Below are 16,234 nucleotides of genomic sequence, written 5' to 3' on the forward strand. Positions count from 1 at the left end.
TTACTCAATCATCTAGGGTGGCAAGACATAGCCTTACATATTACATGCAACAATATATGGCGCAATGACTTATAGGGCTGGCATAGATTTTTTTTCCAAGGCTGCTTTGGAATCCCCAGTCCGGCCCTGGTTACCACCCAGGTGGACCATGTTGGGCACAGGTAAAAATAGTATACAGCCAATAAAGACAGAGTCAGGTAGTGAGCCACTCCCATACATTCCACACAATCCCTCCCCTCTGCTTAGGAGATAATTGAGTTAATTACTGTATCAACTCAATTACGGTATCTCCAAATGAAAAAAATGACAATTTTTATACATTTCCAGAAGTACCCAAAAAACGTATCCTACTCCCACAATTCAGACATCCACTGATAGCCCCGGTCTGGGGTAGCAACATACTGAAAAATCATCCAGATCGGTTCAGGGGTTCAACAATTCCATGGAGGTCTTCGCTTTACCGACCGCACACGAGGTGTAAGCTGAAAATAGTTCCATGCGTTTGGGCTGTGCGGTCGGTCTTCGTTCGAGAGTCTGAAATACACAAAATTGCATATAAAACTGGTTTGTTGAACTCATCTCGTTCGTGTGGTTCTTTTCACCGATTGCCGCTCTGTTCCCCTGAGTTTACATGAACTTACACAACAAGTCTCTGCAGTGTTCGTGCCGTTGAGTGTCCGATTTGGGTTCCAGACACTCTACGACCAAACCCCGCTGCTGCAGTTCGTATTCCAAGATGGCCGCCACCACGTGTTCGCATATATGAACGACGGCCACCCAGGGGATCACCCAGTTGGTTTATTGTGTTTGTGGTTAAGAAAGTGTGAACAGGGTTAGGAATGTCAATTGGCACCACGCTCCTCTCATGGGTGGCCTGGTTTCAGTCAGCTGAAATAGGGATAATAGCAAACAACCAGACAAAAAGACGCAATGTAATAATTTGTTACTTGTTTCCCCAAGTAACGAACTGTAGCAACACAGGAAAATAAAGGAACACAAGGGGTATGGACAGCCCCTAGTACAAAGAGGGGTACTGTGGCAAAGCCCATTCCACTACAAATCGTACCTCCTTTCCAGCGCCAAGCTCCTCGGCAGGCCACACCCCATTTTTCGTCAGAATGCCGAAATAGCAGGGCCCAATCAGATGCTTCTCTTTGAGAAGTGCCATCGCTCTGAAGTGCGCATGCGCGGCTTCGCGCTGCACCAATCAGTTTCTTCATAGAGCAGTATTGAATGCCGCCCTATGAATGAACAGAGCGCTCTACCGCGCATGTGTGCGGTATGCGCATTCGCGAGCTGATTGACATCTCAGCTTGCTGTCTATGCCCGCCCCCTCCCTACAGCAACCTTCCTAAGCCAAAACTTTGTATGCAAACACTATATATAGAGATATCTCCATACATTGTGTTTGTATACAAACACATTTTAAATAAATATTGTTAAACATCCATCTATCTTTCTATCTATCTATTTCTCTCACTCACTCAATCTCTCAATCGCTCACACTCTCTCACGCTCACACTCTCTCACGCTCACACTCTCTCACGCTCACACTCTCTCACGCTCACACTCTCTCACGCTCACACTCTCTCACGCTCACACTCTCTCACGCTCACACTCTCTCACGCTCACACTCTCTCACGCTCACACTCTCTCACGCTCACACTCTTAATTTTTAAAATAAGTTTACTTACTGTTTGAAGTCAATAGATCCACCTGCTCGGTCTCCTGCCTTCAGCCTGTCAGCTCGAGCCCACGCTGTGTGCAGGAGGTCGTTATCTCACACACTGTCGGCTCCGATTGCTGACAGGCACAGGAGGCCTGTTCACAGTTTCTCAGAACATACAGTGTTTACATGAGAAAGGCTGCAGGGAGCTATAGTTCTCACCTGAACAACCTCATTAAGCTGACGTTGTTCTGGTGACTATAGTGTCTCTTTAAATACTCCCAGGACACAGAGAATAGTATCTAAACACAGCATAAAAGATAACTCCAACTAAAATGTTACAAATAGCAACTTCACCAAATTATAAACACAATCCCACTACAACAACCTAGATAAAAAAGGGGCCATGTATACTAAGTTATGAATCAATTATACGGCGGTTTAGTAAATAATAAATAAAGCATTTAACCAGGAAAGGTACATTCAGATTACTCTAGTTTACACGTTACTATTACCCAATTTAATGGCACTCATTTTATCTACCTTGGAAGGATGATGGGCTGAGTCAACCCTGCCAGGAATTGAACCTACGACCCCCAAGGGTTGAACTGATTCTATGATACATTAGTCAACTGAGTTATCTCACCAGCTGGATACTACATCAAGCTTTCAGTGATACTATAGGTACCCAGACCATTTCAGCTCAGTGAAGTGGTCTGGGTGCAGTGTACCAGGCCCCTTATGTGCCATACAAACATAGCATTTATATAACAAAACAGTGGCATTTAACAACAGTGTACATTAGTTCTATAATTACATTGGTTATACCTCCGAGTTGATGCTATGTTATTTCGGTCATGAAGCGTTACCCTCGGATAGTATTTCCCAGAAAATATAAGTGTGGTTGAATGTACCGTTAATTGTGACTATTTTACTTTTCTTATGTTCGTGAGTTATCGTACCCGAACTCACTTGGTTAGCTCCCGCATAGGAACCCCGCCTGTACTGTGAAACCGCAAAGGAAATAATTAATGAGTGCTTCCCCTGGGTGGCCGCCATTTTGTGAAACCGAACCCACGTTGGTCGAGAGACTGGTGGCCATCTTGTCTTCTGAAAAAACAGGTAGCGGGACAAGGCTTCAGACTGGGTTTTTTGCCTTCTTTTGGATCAACAGCAAAAGCATATGTGAGGAAGGCTGAACTTGATGGACGCAAGTCTCTTTTCAGCTATGTAACTATGTAAGGTCGAGCGCCTGGAAGCCTTTTTGGATAGACGACCTTGCAAACATCAGAGAAACTCTACCGCTACCTGCTTTGTGTCCCGAACAGCTAGGAGAGCGCTCTTCGAGAGAACGAGAATATCAACCAGGGGGAGCATTCGCTCCCTGGATCAAGGGAATACCTTTAACGGTATTCGTACAGGAACTCCCGAATGAAGTCCGTCCGTGTGGCGGATCGCCTGGCACCCCGACTGGGTACCTCCGCCAATCACCCTTCCTATTATTACCGAGTATTATACAAGTGACAAAGTCCTCCCCTGTGCCTGAGAAATAATGGAGTCAGGAACTGTACTAACTCAATTATCTCCAGGCACAGAAAAACATACAATTTTGGAACACCCCAAAAGTACCTCAAAATCCATGAAAACCCCACAAGCTACATCCCCAGATAGTCCCGATCTGGGTGACCAACATATCCAAAAATCACCAAAATCGGTCCAGGGGTTCGGGATTTTTATGGAAGTCATAATTTGACCGACCGTGCACCTGGTCCTATGCCCAAAACAGTTCCATGAAATCACTGCTAACGGGGGTAGCATTTGGAGAGCAGGGTGGGCCGGTGCTCCAATAGCACTAGTTGCTCTATAACAGCCAGACCAGATCTTGTGTATACCTTAGGAGTTCCAGAGATGGGAACTAATTCCTCACCTGTAGCTGGTCAATTAGCAGGCAGGCTTTTAAAAGAAGGGATCGGCCTGCTGCAGAGTGAGGGAGATAAAGCCAGCTAGGAGAGCTGAAGCAGAGAGCGAGCAATTGTGTTTATTGCAAATCTATTTCGTTTTTGGAAAACTGGTAAGTGGGAAAGCCGCCCAATTACAGATAGTGATTTCTGTCTAGGAAGAGCAAGGAATTTTGTTTTGTTTATTATTATTTAAAGCACCTGTTTTTCCTATCAAATAAAAAGGAAAACTGAGCTGGATGTGTCCTGGACTTTGATTACCCTAGAAGGCTGTGGTTACTGTAAGACTCTAGCATGTAAGCTCATTGAGCAGGGCCCTCAACCCCCTCTGTTCCTGTACGTCCAGTGGTCTGATCTCAATTATGTGTCTGTTAGTCCACCCATTGTACAGCGCTACGGAATTTGTTGGCGCTATATAAATAATAAAATAATAATAATAATAATAATCTGTGACAAAATCCTACCGGTAAAAGAGGTGGTTTGTTACAGTGTGTATATGTGTATATATGTGTGTGATTGTGTGTATATGTGTATTATTGTCTATGTGTATATATGTGTGTGTGTGTGTGTGATTGTCCATATGTATATGTGTGTGATTGTGCGTATGTGTGTGATTGTGTGTGTATATGTATGTGTAATGGTGTGTGACTGCGTGTGTGTGTGATTGTCTATGTGGGACTGTGTGTGTGTATAGCAGATGACTATGTTTGTATGTGAAGGTATGTTTAAATGTCGCGCCTTACCCAGTGTCCTCGTACAGATGGCGACACAGCGACCACGCAATGATAAATATCAGAGGGGATCCTGAAACAGAACACTGGGTTATGGTTTAGCTGCAGCCAGATCCTCCCTGTCTTGGCTCTGCCAGTGGCATTGATCCTAGTACCTACCCCAGCCGAGTCCAATATACCAGCAGAAGTACTTCCACTCGGAGAAGAAGGAGATAACCAGCAGGGTGTGGAGATAGAGACCTTCCACCAGTAGCCAGCTGTAATTGGCCATGATGCAATACTGGAAGAATATCAGGACGTATTTACACCTTTTCTGAAAACACACACACAGCCAAATCAGAGAAACGCCATCGCCATACAGAATGTACAATTATCAAACCGTTTCCAATGTACTGAATATAAATCTGGAAATCCATGAAAATTGAGAATATTTCACACGTAATGCTAACACTCACAGTGAAAACACAGTGTTTTTCACTAAAGGGAGAATTGTCCAAATCAAATTTCATTTCACATCTAAAGGGACAATATAGTCACCAAAACAACCTTACCTTAATGAAGCAGTTTATAGATCAGGCCCTGCAGTCTCTCAATTCTCTGCCATTTAGGAGTTACATTTAGATTGTAAGCTCACGGGCTGTCTAGCTAAGCACTTTGTCTAAATAGCTTCAATGGCTAGATCTCAGCTTACAGGCAGGGCCCGCTCTACCTTTTGTATTGCACGTTCTCCCCTAATTGTAGAGCGCTGTGGCTTTATAAATACCAGCAAAAATTAATAATAAATAAATCACTTTGTTTCTGTCTATACAGCCCTAGTCACACCTCCCCTGGATGTGACTGACACAGCTTGCATGGTTTCAATTGCAATCAGACGTTAACTTGCTTAAGATGTGTTTATCTCCTGCTCTGTAAATTAATCCTCTAAAATACACTGAACGCTCCCGCAGGGTCTAGAACGTTATTAATAGTGCAGGAGATAAGAAATCTTTCATTAAACCAAATGTGAAATAAGAGAAGTGTAAACACTAGATCTCTCTTTACAGGAAGTGATTAGGAAGATTGTGCAAGTCACATGCAGGGAGGTGTGGCAACACAGTGATTTAACTCCTAAAGGGCAGAGAATTGAGCAGTGAGGCTGCAGAGGCATGATCTATACACTAAAACTGCTTCATTAAGCTTGTTTTGGTGACTATAGTGTCCATTTAAGGCCAAAATAGGCAAAGTGAATAAATTCTCACAGTCATCTAGTTTGGGTACCGGTACTTTAAATTTGAAATTCCCTTTGAATTCCGACAATTCTCACTTCAGTGAATATCCCTGCTAGAGTATTATTAACTAAACCAGCAACTCTCAGGATTTAGTGACAGAAAACTAGCTTTTGGCTCACTTTGCGATTCCTACCTGAATTCCCAACTACTCACAGTTTAAGGGATTATTCACTAGTTATTTACTAACGTGTGATTTCTAAGTGAATTTAAAACGTCCACATACCTCTGCTTCTTTCTTTTTCAGATGTTCACTAGAATTCCGTATGATACACTACATTTCACTAGAATTCACTATAGTGTACTTTAACGTACTATAATACACTACATTTCACTAGAATTCACTATAGTATACTTGAACTCACTATAATACACTACATTTCACTAGAATTCACTATAGTATACTTGAACTCACTATAATACACTACATTTCACTAGAATTCACTATAGTATACTTTAACTCACTATAATACACTACATTTCACTAGAATTCACTATAGTATACTTGAACTCACTATAATACACTACATTTCACTAGAATTCACTATAGTATACTTTAACTCACTATAATACACTACATTTCACTAGAATTCGCTATAGTATACTTGAACTCACTATAATACACTACATTTCACTAGAATTCACTATAGTATACTTTAACTCACTATAATACACTACATTTCACTAGAATTCACTATAGTATACTTTAACTCACTATAATACACTACATTTCACTAGAATTCACTATAGTATACTTTAACTCACTATAATACACTACATTTCACTAGAATTTGCTATAGTATACTTGAACTCACTATAATACACTACATTTCACTAGAATTCACTATAGTATACTTTAACTCACTATAATACACTACATTTCACTAGAATTCACTATAGTATACTTTAACTCACTATAATACACTACATTTCACTAGAATTTGCTATAGTATACTTAAACTTACTATAATACACTAAATTTCACTACAATTCACTATAATACACTACATTTCACTACAATTCACTATAATATACTTGAACTCACTATAATACACTACACGTCACTAGAATTCACTATAGTATACTTGAACTCACTATAATACACTACATTTCATTAGAATTCACTATAGTATACTTGAACTCACTATAATACACTACATTTCATTAGAATTCACTATAGTATACTTGAACTCACTATAATACACTACATTTCACTAGAATTCGCTATAGTATACTTGAACTCACTATAATACACTACATTTCACTAGAATTCACTATAGTATACTTTAACTCACTATAATACACTACATTTCACTAGAATTCACTATAGTATACTTTAACTCACTATAATACACTACATTTCACTAGAATTTGCTATAGTATACTTTAACTCACTATAATACACTACATTTCACTACAATTCACTATAATATACTTGAACTCACTATAATACACTACACTTCACTAGAATTCACTATAGTATACTTTAACTCACTATAAGACACGACACTTCACTAGAATTCACTATAGTATACTTGAACTCACTATAATACACTACACTTCACTAGAATTCACTATAATACACTACATTTCACTAGAATACACTATAGTATACTTGAACTCACTACAATACACTACATTTCATTACAGTTCACTACAGTATACTTTAACTCACTATAATACACTACATTTCACTAGAATTCACTATACTACACTTTAACACACTATATTTCACTAGAATTCACCATAATACACTATAGTGTACTCCAATTCAAGAAAATTTATCATATACCTTAGTTCACTACAATACACTACATTTCACTACAGTTCACTATAATTTACTATCATTCCCTATAGTTCACTATAATTCACCAGAGACTATGTTCATTCTGCTCGTGTGAAATAAATGTTTAACTGCTGTGATTTATTCACTATATAAACTGAATCCAAATGAAGGATATAAATTTGCGTCTCTCAAGGAGACACGTTAGGGGAAAACATGATAAAAATAACTATAACTATATATAAAAAGATAGCTTGGCACTCTCCTTACTGGTAATCCAGTATATCTGCCTGGGTGCAAATAGGTATGCGTTCCATATATAAGCAAGAAATAATCCAGGATGCACTCTCAGGACTTGTGAAGAAAAAATATTTATTTTTATTTTATTTTAAATCTTGTGCGAACAGAAGAACCAACGTTTCGACCTCTGCAGGTCTTTTACAAGATTTAAAATAAAATAAAACAAAATTTCTTGCTTATATATATTTATATATATATATATATATATATATATATATATATTAGTGAGCAGTGTATTATAGTGATTTTACCGTGAATTAACAAATTAGAGGTCTCTCTCCACTTCAGCCAAATGTAAGTCATCTAGACGTTGATTGTCCGCTTAGTAAATAACTCCTAATAATCGTTCCCACAGGCCAATCATGGTGTCCACACATGGCATCCTGTGCTGCTCCCTGTCTAGCAGAGACACAGCCAGCATTCTCTTGTGATGCCAGGCCCCCCTTACCATGTATACATTGCAGTGCTGGGCGTCATCCAGAGAGAAGAGCGCAGCGTCCTTTATAAAGATGGACATCGCCCGCAGGATAAACGATGCAAACAGGTGCATGTGAATGTAGTTCCGGGTACAGCGCAGCCTCCTGCAACCAATGAGAGAGCAGTGAGTAACGTTAACCTGAATTAAGCGCAGTGTTATTACAGCGAGGTGATTGCATGAACCGTACTCACCGGAAGGACGCTAGGAGGACCAGTGCGAGCGACAGAGATGCCAGTGAGGTCCCGTAGCCCACGGAGTACAGCGTTTTCAGATGCATGTAATAGGCTTTCTAGAGAACATGCACAGGATTAAGGGCACACAGTAATAACCATCATTGGCCAACGCCAGAATACGCTGTTTTATTCTCCCCGTGCTTTATACGCTCCACGAGCATTAATACAAACTTCAAATATGAATACAAGGATTCAAATCAAATTATTGTAGATGTAGAAGGCCTGGTGTGGAAAGACAACTATATCTGGGCCACGGTAGACGTTGCATCTTTGTACACGTCGATTGATCATGAGAAAGGTATTGAAGCTATTAAAGAAACTTTGAGAAATGATACAAATATGCATGAAGCCCAGGCCACTTTGATTTTAGACATCATCCGTTTTATCCTTTTTCACAATTTTTGGGGGTTTGAAGGTACATATTACCTTTAGACTTGTGGAACAGCAATGGGCACCAGGTTCGCACCTAGCTATGCGAATATCTTTGTGGCGGATTGGGAAGCTAAAAATATTTGGAATAATAACCCTTATGGTGCGAACCTGGTGCTCTGGAGAAGATATATAGATGATGTCCTTATTATCTGGGAGGGAGATAGGCCACTTTTAGAAGAATTTTTATCGTACATTAATAATACCTATGGATTGCGCTTTACAGCTGAAACTCAGACTGAGAGCATTAACTTTTTAGACCTTTCCTTTTTTTGTGTCATCAGGAGTCGTTTGCAATAAAACTTTTTTTAAACCAACAGATGGGAACAGCTTTATAGAATACTCCAGCTGTCACCACCCAAATTGGCTTAACAATACACCGAAAGGAGAGCAAACGAGACTCCTTAGGAACTGTACTAATAAGAGTGATTTTAAAGAACAGGTTAAAATGCTAAATAAGAAGTTTGAAAAAAGACATTATCCTTCACAACTACTGATCAATTCAGAGAAACAGGTGGGAAATAAAGATAGGACTAAACTCTTAAAAAATAAAAAAGCCTATAAGAAAAATAATAAAGATTACAGTATTTACTTTTTAACCAGATATAATAATAATAATAAGGCACATCTTGTTGAGAAAACGATTAGGAAACTTTGGCCTATTTTAAAACAAGATCAATTTTTAAAAAATATTTTACCAAATAAACCTCAGATTATTTATAAAAAAACCTCAATTTTAGCTCCTAGCGCTTTACCTCGTATCAAACCCACCAAAGAAGAAGTCACTGTGGGTAATAATGTTAATCATTTTATTAAAGAAAAACCAAAAGGCTTTTTAAAATGTGGGCAGTGCAGTACGTGTAGATTCCAGAAACAGAAAACAGAATTTACACGTACTGCTACTAAAATAACGAATTTTATAAATTGTCAGACAAAAAACGTAATCTATTTACTTGAATGCAAATGTGGCACACAATATGTCGGTCGCACAATAAGAAAACTACATATTCAAATCTTGGAACACTTTAATGGTGTAAAAAGAGGGAACATAAAACACAGCGTCCCCAAACCCTGCATAAATTGTACCCATTTTAGTTTCCAAGATTTTAGATGTATAGGGATCGATACAATAACCCCTCATTGGAGAGGGGGTGATACAGAAACAGCGCTAGCTATGAGAGAAGCAGAGTGCATTCACAGACTGAAAACCACTTCTCCAAGAGGTCTAAATGTGGATTTGGATTTATTACTTTTTATGGACTGATTTTTACAATTTTTACAGATTTCATTTTTATTGATTTTTCTATTGATTAATACATTTTTAGAATTTTAAAGGAATCCGATGATGCCCTCGCCATGTCCCCCAGCCGAATGAAATAATCATCGTTACAGATGATCTTTAGAACAAGCTTTTGGTGGTTAACTTTATACTGTCATTTCTATAATTTGTTCTGTATAGATATAGAAAATGATGTGTATATAACACTATGTGAAATGTACCATTGTGTCCGTTTTCTCTCTTTAGTATTTGTAGAATTAAATGTGCAATGTATTTATTATTTGTTAAATTTATTAAGTATGATGTTGAAACAACTATTTTAACTACTTTAGTATTATTAAAACTGTGAATAACATATAAATTGTAAGATTTTGATTGTCCATACACTGAAATGTAGTTTTTTAAGTGCATACACACTATTCTGTAAGACCAGGTGGTCCAATACGGAAATGTGTCCGCCGGCATAAATTATCAATAAAGTTGTTTGCGTTCCAGGCTGGATGAGCATGCATGCGCGGTAATGTTTTGCCGCAATGCGCATCCGAGCAACAATGAAAGCCGCGCCAACCTAACAGTTTAAAAAGCCGGAAGAAGAACAGACACACAGCTCCTGAAAAAGTCTATAGGACGAAACGCGTCGAGTGGTTGGAAAGCCTGCCAGCACCCCTACAGTTTTGGATCATACACAGCTTTGAAGTCCAGCTGACAAAAGACTGACTACTCCTTGGAGTTTTGGAACTGGGATCCACCTGCAAAAGGGATTTTAGCCCAGGAAGGGGCTGACAAACTTTCTTAGCACAATTGAGACATAAGTCCTTTTTGTGCCACTACATTTGTGAGTGTATTTGTTTTTTTATCATTTTGTTTATTCGGTTATTAAACACTTCACTATATATAGTTTTTATCTCTTTACATGATTATACATGTCTACAATATGGTAAATATACTCACACGTTTGTGATTGTGGTGCCCCCGGTGGGATATGTTGTCTAACAAGCCAGCCTGTGACTGAGTATTGCCAAATTTGCCTGGAGGCTTGGGGGTGGGTGTTTACAGTTTATTACCACGCCTATTGCGCAGTGTTTTAATATTCGGACAGGAAGGGTGCAATATAGCTCCTCCTACTTTCTGCCAAGCTCTCCGTCTTCTGTAATTATTTTATACATGTGCAGCACAAATGACGATTTTATTCACCAGCATCAATAAAATAAATAAAAATAAATCACTGAGCAGAAAAAACAAGTTAAGTCCTATACATGTTCCAGTGTGGGATGTGCAATTTCCTGATTTTCGTGCCCAGTTACTTGCTCCTTAGTTTTGCCATATTAATTGTTCTCAGTCACCAGTCGTTATCTCCCGGTTACCTTTGCTGAATGGATTAGCACGCTATTTATCAAAGTGTTCTGACAGCCATTGGGCAGACTATATGGGCCGAATGGTTCTTATCTGCCGTCACATTCTATGTTTCTATGTTCATTATATATATTAAAGCTCTTCATATTGCATTTCACCAAACTCACAGTGACGGGAAATATTCACAAATCTGTTGGGTCGTCCAAAAAATTGCGCATATTAAAAAAAAAAAACCTATGAAGATTAGGGCACAAAAAAAGCTACAAATAAAAAGAATTGTCAGCATTTGCCATTTTGCCAAAGCTCCCACATTGTGCGCTACACACACTGGAGGACACGTGTGTACGTGACATGTTAACATATAACACAAATCCACAATCTTACCCTGAAAAATATCATTTAGCGCGCCCTAGGGTAACTATGGTAACTCGCTTACCACATCCTCGACCACGGTGTCGTTGACATCGTATCCGCAGGCCACGTGTACAGGGGGAAAGATTCCTGTCCATCCTGTCTCTGTGCAGTTCCTGTGGACTGACCCTAAGTAGTGACAGAAGGTGCACTGTGTACAGGGGGGGGCGTTTTTATAGAACAACCATCACATTCTATGCAATTTACAGGGGCAATATTTTAGGCTCTGATGAAATGACTGACAGTGCCCTCCCTTCTAGGAATCATGGGCCTAACCCCAATTAGTGAACAACTAGAATGAGTCAATAAAGGGGATACATTGCAATAATACAATTCCCAATACTCAAATAGGCTACACGGATTGTGATACATTTTATCTATGCAACATACGAATTACAGCTAAGTGTGTTATTACAGCTTATTGTATTATCACAGTTCATTGTGTTATTACAGCTTACTGTATTATCACAGCTCATTGTGTTATCACAGCTCATTGTATTATCACAGCTTATTGTGTTATCACAGCTCATTGTGTTATCACAGCTCATTGTGTTATCACAGCTCATTGTGTTATTACAGCTTATTGTATTATCACAGTTCATTGTGTTATTACAGCTTACTGTATTATCACAGCTCATTGTGTTATCACGGCTCATTGTATTATCACAGCTTATTGTGTTATCACAGCTCATTGTGTTATCACAGCTCATTGTGTTATCACAGCTCGTTGTGTTATTACAGCTTATTGTATTATCACAGCTCATTGTGTTATCACAGCTCATTGTGTTATCACAGCTCATTGTGTTATTACAGCTTATTGTATTATCACAGCTCATTGTGTTATCACAGCTCATTGTATTATCACAGCTTATTGTGTTATCACAGCTTATTGTGTTATCACAGCTCATTGTGTTATTACAGCTTATTGTATTATCACAGCTCATTGTGTTATCACAGCTCATTGTGTTATCACAGCTCATTGTATTATCACAGCTTATTGTGTTATCACAGCTCATTGTGTTATCACAGCTCATTGTGTTATCACAGCTCATTGTGTTATCACAGCTTATTGTGTTATTACAGCTCAGTTATTATTACAGCTCACTGTGTTATTGCAGCTCACTGTGTTATTGCAGCTCAGTTTATTATTACAGCTTACTGTGTTATTACAGCTTATTGTATTATTACAGCTCACTGTGTTATTACAGCTCAGTTCATTATTACAGCTCACTGTGTTATTGCAGCTCACTGTGTTATTGCAGCTCAGTTTATTATTACAGCTTACTGTGTTATTACAGCTTATTGTATTATTACAGCTCATTGTGTTATTACAGCTCATTGTGTTATTACAGCTTATTGTATTATTACAGCTTATTGTGTTATTACAGCTTATTGTATTATCACAGCTTATTGTGTTATCACAGCTTATTGTGTTATCACAGCTCATTGTATTATCACAGCTTATTGTATTATCACAGCTTATTGTGTTATCACAGCTCATTGTGTTATCACAGCTCATTGTGTTATCACAGCTTATTTTGTTATCACAGCTCATTGTATTATCACAGCTCATTGTGTTATCACAGCTCATTGTGTTATTACAGCTTATTGTATTATCACAGCTCATTGTGTTATCACAGCTCATTGTATTATCACAGCTTATTGTGTTATCACAGCTTATTGTGTTATCACAGCTCATTGTGTTATTACAGCTTATTGTATTATCACAGCTCATTGTGTTATCACAGCTCATTGTGTTATCACAGCTCATTGTATTATCACAGCTTATTGTGTTATCACAGCTCATTGTGTTATCACAGCTCATTGTGTTATCACAGCTCATTGTGTTATCACAGCTTATTGTGTTATTACAGCTCAGTTATTATTACAGCTCACTGTGTTATTGCAGCTCACTGTGTTATTGCAGCTCAGTTTATTATTACAGCTTACTGTGTTATTACAGCTTATTGTATTATTACAGCTCATTGTGTTATTACAGCTCATTGTGTTATTACAGCTTATTGTATTATTACAGCTTATTGTGTTATTACAGCTTATTGTATTATCACAGCTTATTGTGTTATCACAGCTTATTGTGTTATCACAGCTCATTGTATTATCAGAGCTTATTGTATTATCACAGCTTATTGTGTTATCACAGCTTATTGTGTTATCACAGCTCATTGTGTTATCACAGCTCATTGTGTTATTACAGCTTATTGTGTTATCACAGCTTATTTTGTTATCACAGCTCATTGTATTATCACAGCTCATTGTGTTATTACAGCTCATTGTGGTATCACAGCTCATTGTGGTATCACAGCTCATTGTTGCATTACAGCTTATTGTGTTATCACAGCTTATTGTGTTATTACAGCTCAGTTATTATTACAGCTCACTGTGTTATTACAGCTTATTGTATTATTGCAGCTCAGTTTATTATTACAGCTCACTGTGTTATTGCAGCTCAGTTTATTATTACAGCTTATTGTATTATTACAGCTTATTGTATTATTACAGCTCATTGTATTATTACAGCTCGTTGTGTTATTACAGCTCAGTGTGTTATTACAGCTCAGTGTGTTATTACAGCTCAGTGTGTTATTACAGCTTATTGTTGTGACAGAACCCCTTTCCAACATGAACGAAAAGAAGGGCTATTGTCACGATGGGAAGGGGTTATGGAGACTCCTGGATGCTTAGTCTGCCTCCCAGCTGGAATTGGGGAATGCTGGGGATCGCTTGGACCCATCCCGCACATCGAACGCCTGACCAGAGATACCCTGAAACCGATCAGGACACTAACCACCGCAGGGAACTATAACCACCGCAGGGAACTATAACCACCGCAGGGAACTATAACCACCGCAGGGAACTATAACCACCGCAGAGAGCAATAACCACCGCAGAGAGCAATAACCACCGCAGGGAGCTATAACCACCGCAGGGAGCTATAACCACCGCAGGGAGCTATAACCACCGCAGAGAGCAATAACCACCGCAGTGAGCAATAACCACGGCAGGGAGCAATAACCACAGCAGGGAGCTATAACCACCGCAGGGAACTATAACCACCGCAGGGAACTATAACCACCGCAGAGAGCAATAACCACCGCAGTAAGCAATAACCACCGCAGGGAGCTATAACCACCGCAGGGAACTATAACCACCGCAGGGAACTATAACCACCGCAGAGAGCAATAACCACCGCAGGGAGCAATAACCACAGCAGGGAGCAATAACCACCGCAGGGAGCAATAACCACAGCAGGGAGCAATAACCACAGCAGGGAGCTATAACCACCGCAGGGAACTATAACCACCGCAGAGAGCAATAACCACCGCAGGGAGCAATAACCACCGCAGGGAGCAATAACCACAGCAGTAAGCAATAACCACAGCAGAGAGCAATAACCACAGCAGGGAGCAATAACCACAGCAGGGAGCAATAACCACCGCAGGGAGCTATAACCACCGCAGTAAGCAATAACCACCGCAGGGAGCAATAACCACCGCAGGGAGCTATAACCACCGCAGGGAACTATAACCACCGCAGGGAACTATAACCACCGCAGAGAGCAATAACCACCGCAGGGAGCAATAACCAAAGCAGGGAGCAATAACCACCGCAGGGAGCAATAACCACAGCAGTAAGCAATAACCACAGCAGGGAGCTATAACCACCGCAGGGAACTATAACCACCGCAGGGAACTATAACCACAGCAGAGAGCAATAACCACAGCAGGGAGCAATAACCACCGCAGGGAGCTATAACCACCGCAGTAAGCAATAACCACCGCAGGGAGCAATAACCACCGCAGGGAGCAATAACCACCGCAGGGAGCTATAACCACCGCAGGGAGCTATAACCACCGCAGGGAGCAATAACCACAGCAGGGAGCTATAACCACCGCAGGGAGCTATAACCACCGCAGAGAGCAATAACCACAGCAGGGAGCAATAACCACCGCAGGAAGCTATAACCACCGCAGAGAGCTATAACCACAGCAGTAAGCAATAACCACAGCAGGGAGCTATAACCACCGCAGGGAGCAATAACCACAGCAGGGAGCTATAACCACCGCAGAGAGCAATAACCACCGCAGAGAGCAATAACCACAGCAGGGAGCAATAACCACCGCAGAGAGCAATAACCACTGCAGGGAGCAATAACCACCGCAGGGAGCAATAACCACCGCAGGGAGCAATAACCACCGCAGGGAGCTATAACCACCGCAGGGAGCTATAACCACCGCAGGGAGCAATAACCACAGCAGGGAGCAATAACCACAGCAGGGAGCTATAACCACCGCAGGGAGCTATAACCACCGCAGAGAGCTATAACCAC

At 40.0% G+C, this 16,234-nt stretch overlaps 2 protein-coding genes across 4 annotated transcripts in view; one reads left to right on the plus strand and one right to left on the minus strand.

The window, feature by feature from the left end:
• The window catches only part of STEAP3 (STEAP3 metalloreductase), a 215,547-nt gene extending 206,883 nt beyond the window's left edge, over positions 1-8,664 (plus strand). For all 3 annotated transcript variants that reach the window (XR_010085183.1, XR_010085184.1, XR_010085182.1), the window contains exon 6: positions 8,650-8,664. The gene's annotated coding sequence lies outside the window, so the exon portion shown is untranslated. The remainder of the gene's footprint in view (positions 1-8,649) is intronic.
• SCTR (secretin receptor) overlaps positions 1-16,234 on the minus strand; it is a 52,590-nt gene that overhangs the window by 25,045 nt on the left and 11,311 nt on the right. Inside the window, exons 4-8 of the mRNA XM_063429147.1 lie at positions 11,912-12,015; positions 8,373-8,470; positions 8,152-8,284; positions 4,515-4,668; positions 4,368-4,428 (exon numbers count right to left, since the gene is read on the minus strand). Of these exons, the coding sequence (XP_063285217.1) occupies positions 4,368-4,428; positions 4,515-4,668; positions 8,152-8,284; positions 8,373-8,470; positions 11,912-12,015 (550 nt within the window). The remainder of the gene's footprint in view (positions 1-4,367; positions 4,429-4,514; positions 4,669-8,151; positions 8,285-8,372; positions 8,471-11,911; positions 12,016-16,234) is intronic.

Source organism: Pelobates fuscus, chromosome 8 (genome assembly GCF_036172605.1).
Source record: "Pelobates fuscus isolate aPelFus1 chromosome 8, aPelFus1.pri, whole genome shotgun sequence".
NCBI lineage: Eukaryota > Metazoa > Chordata > Amphibia > Anura > Pelobatidae > Pelobates > Pelobates fuscus.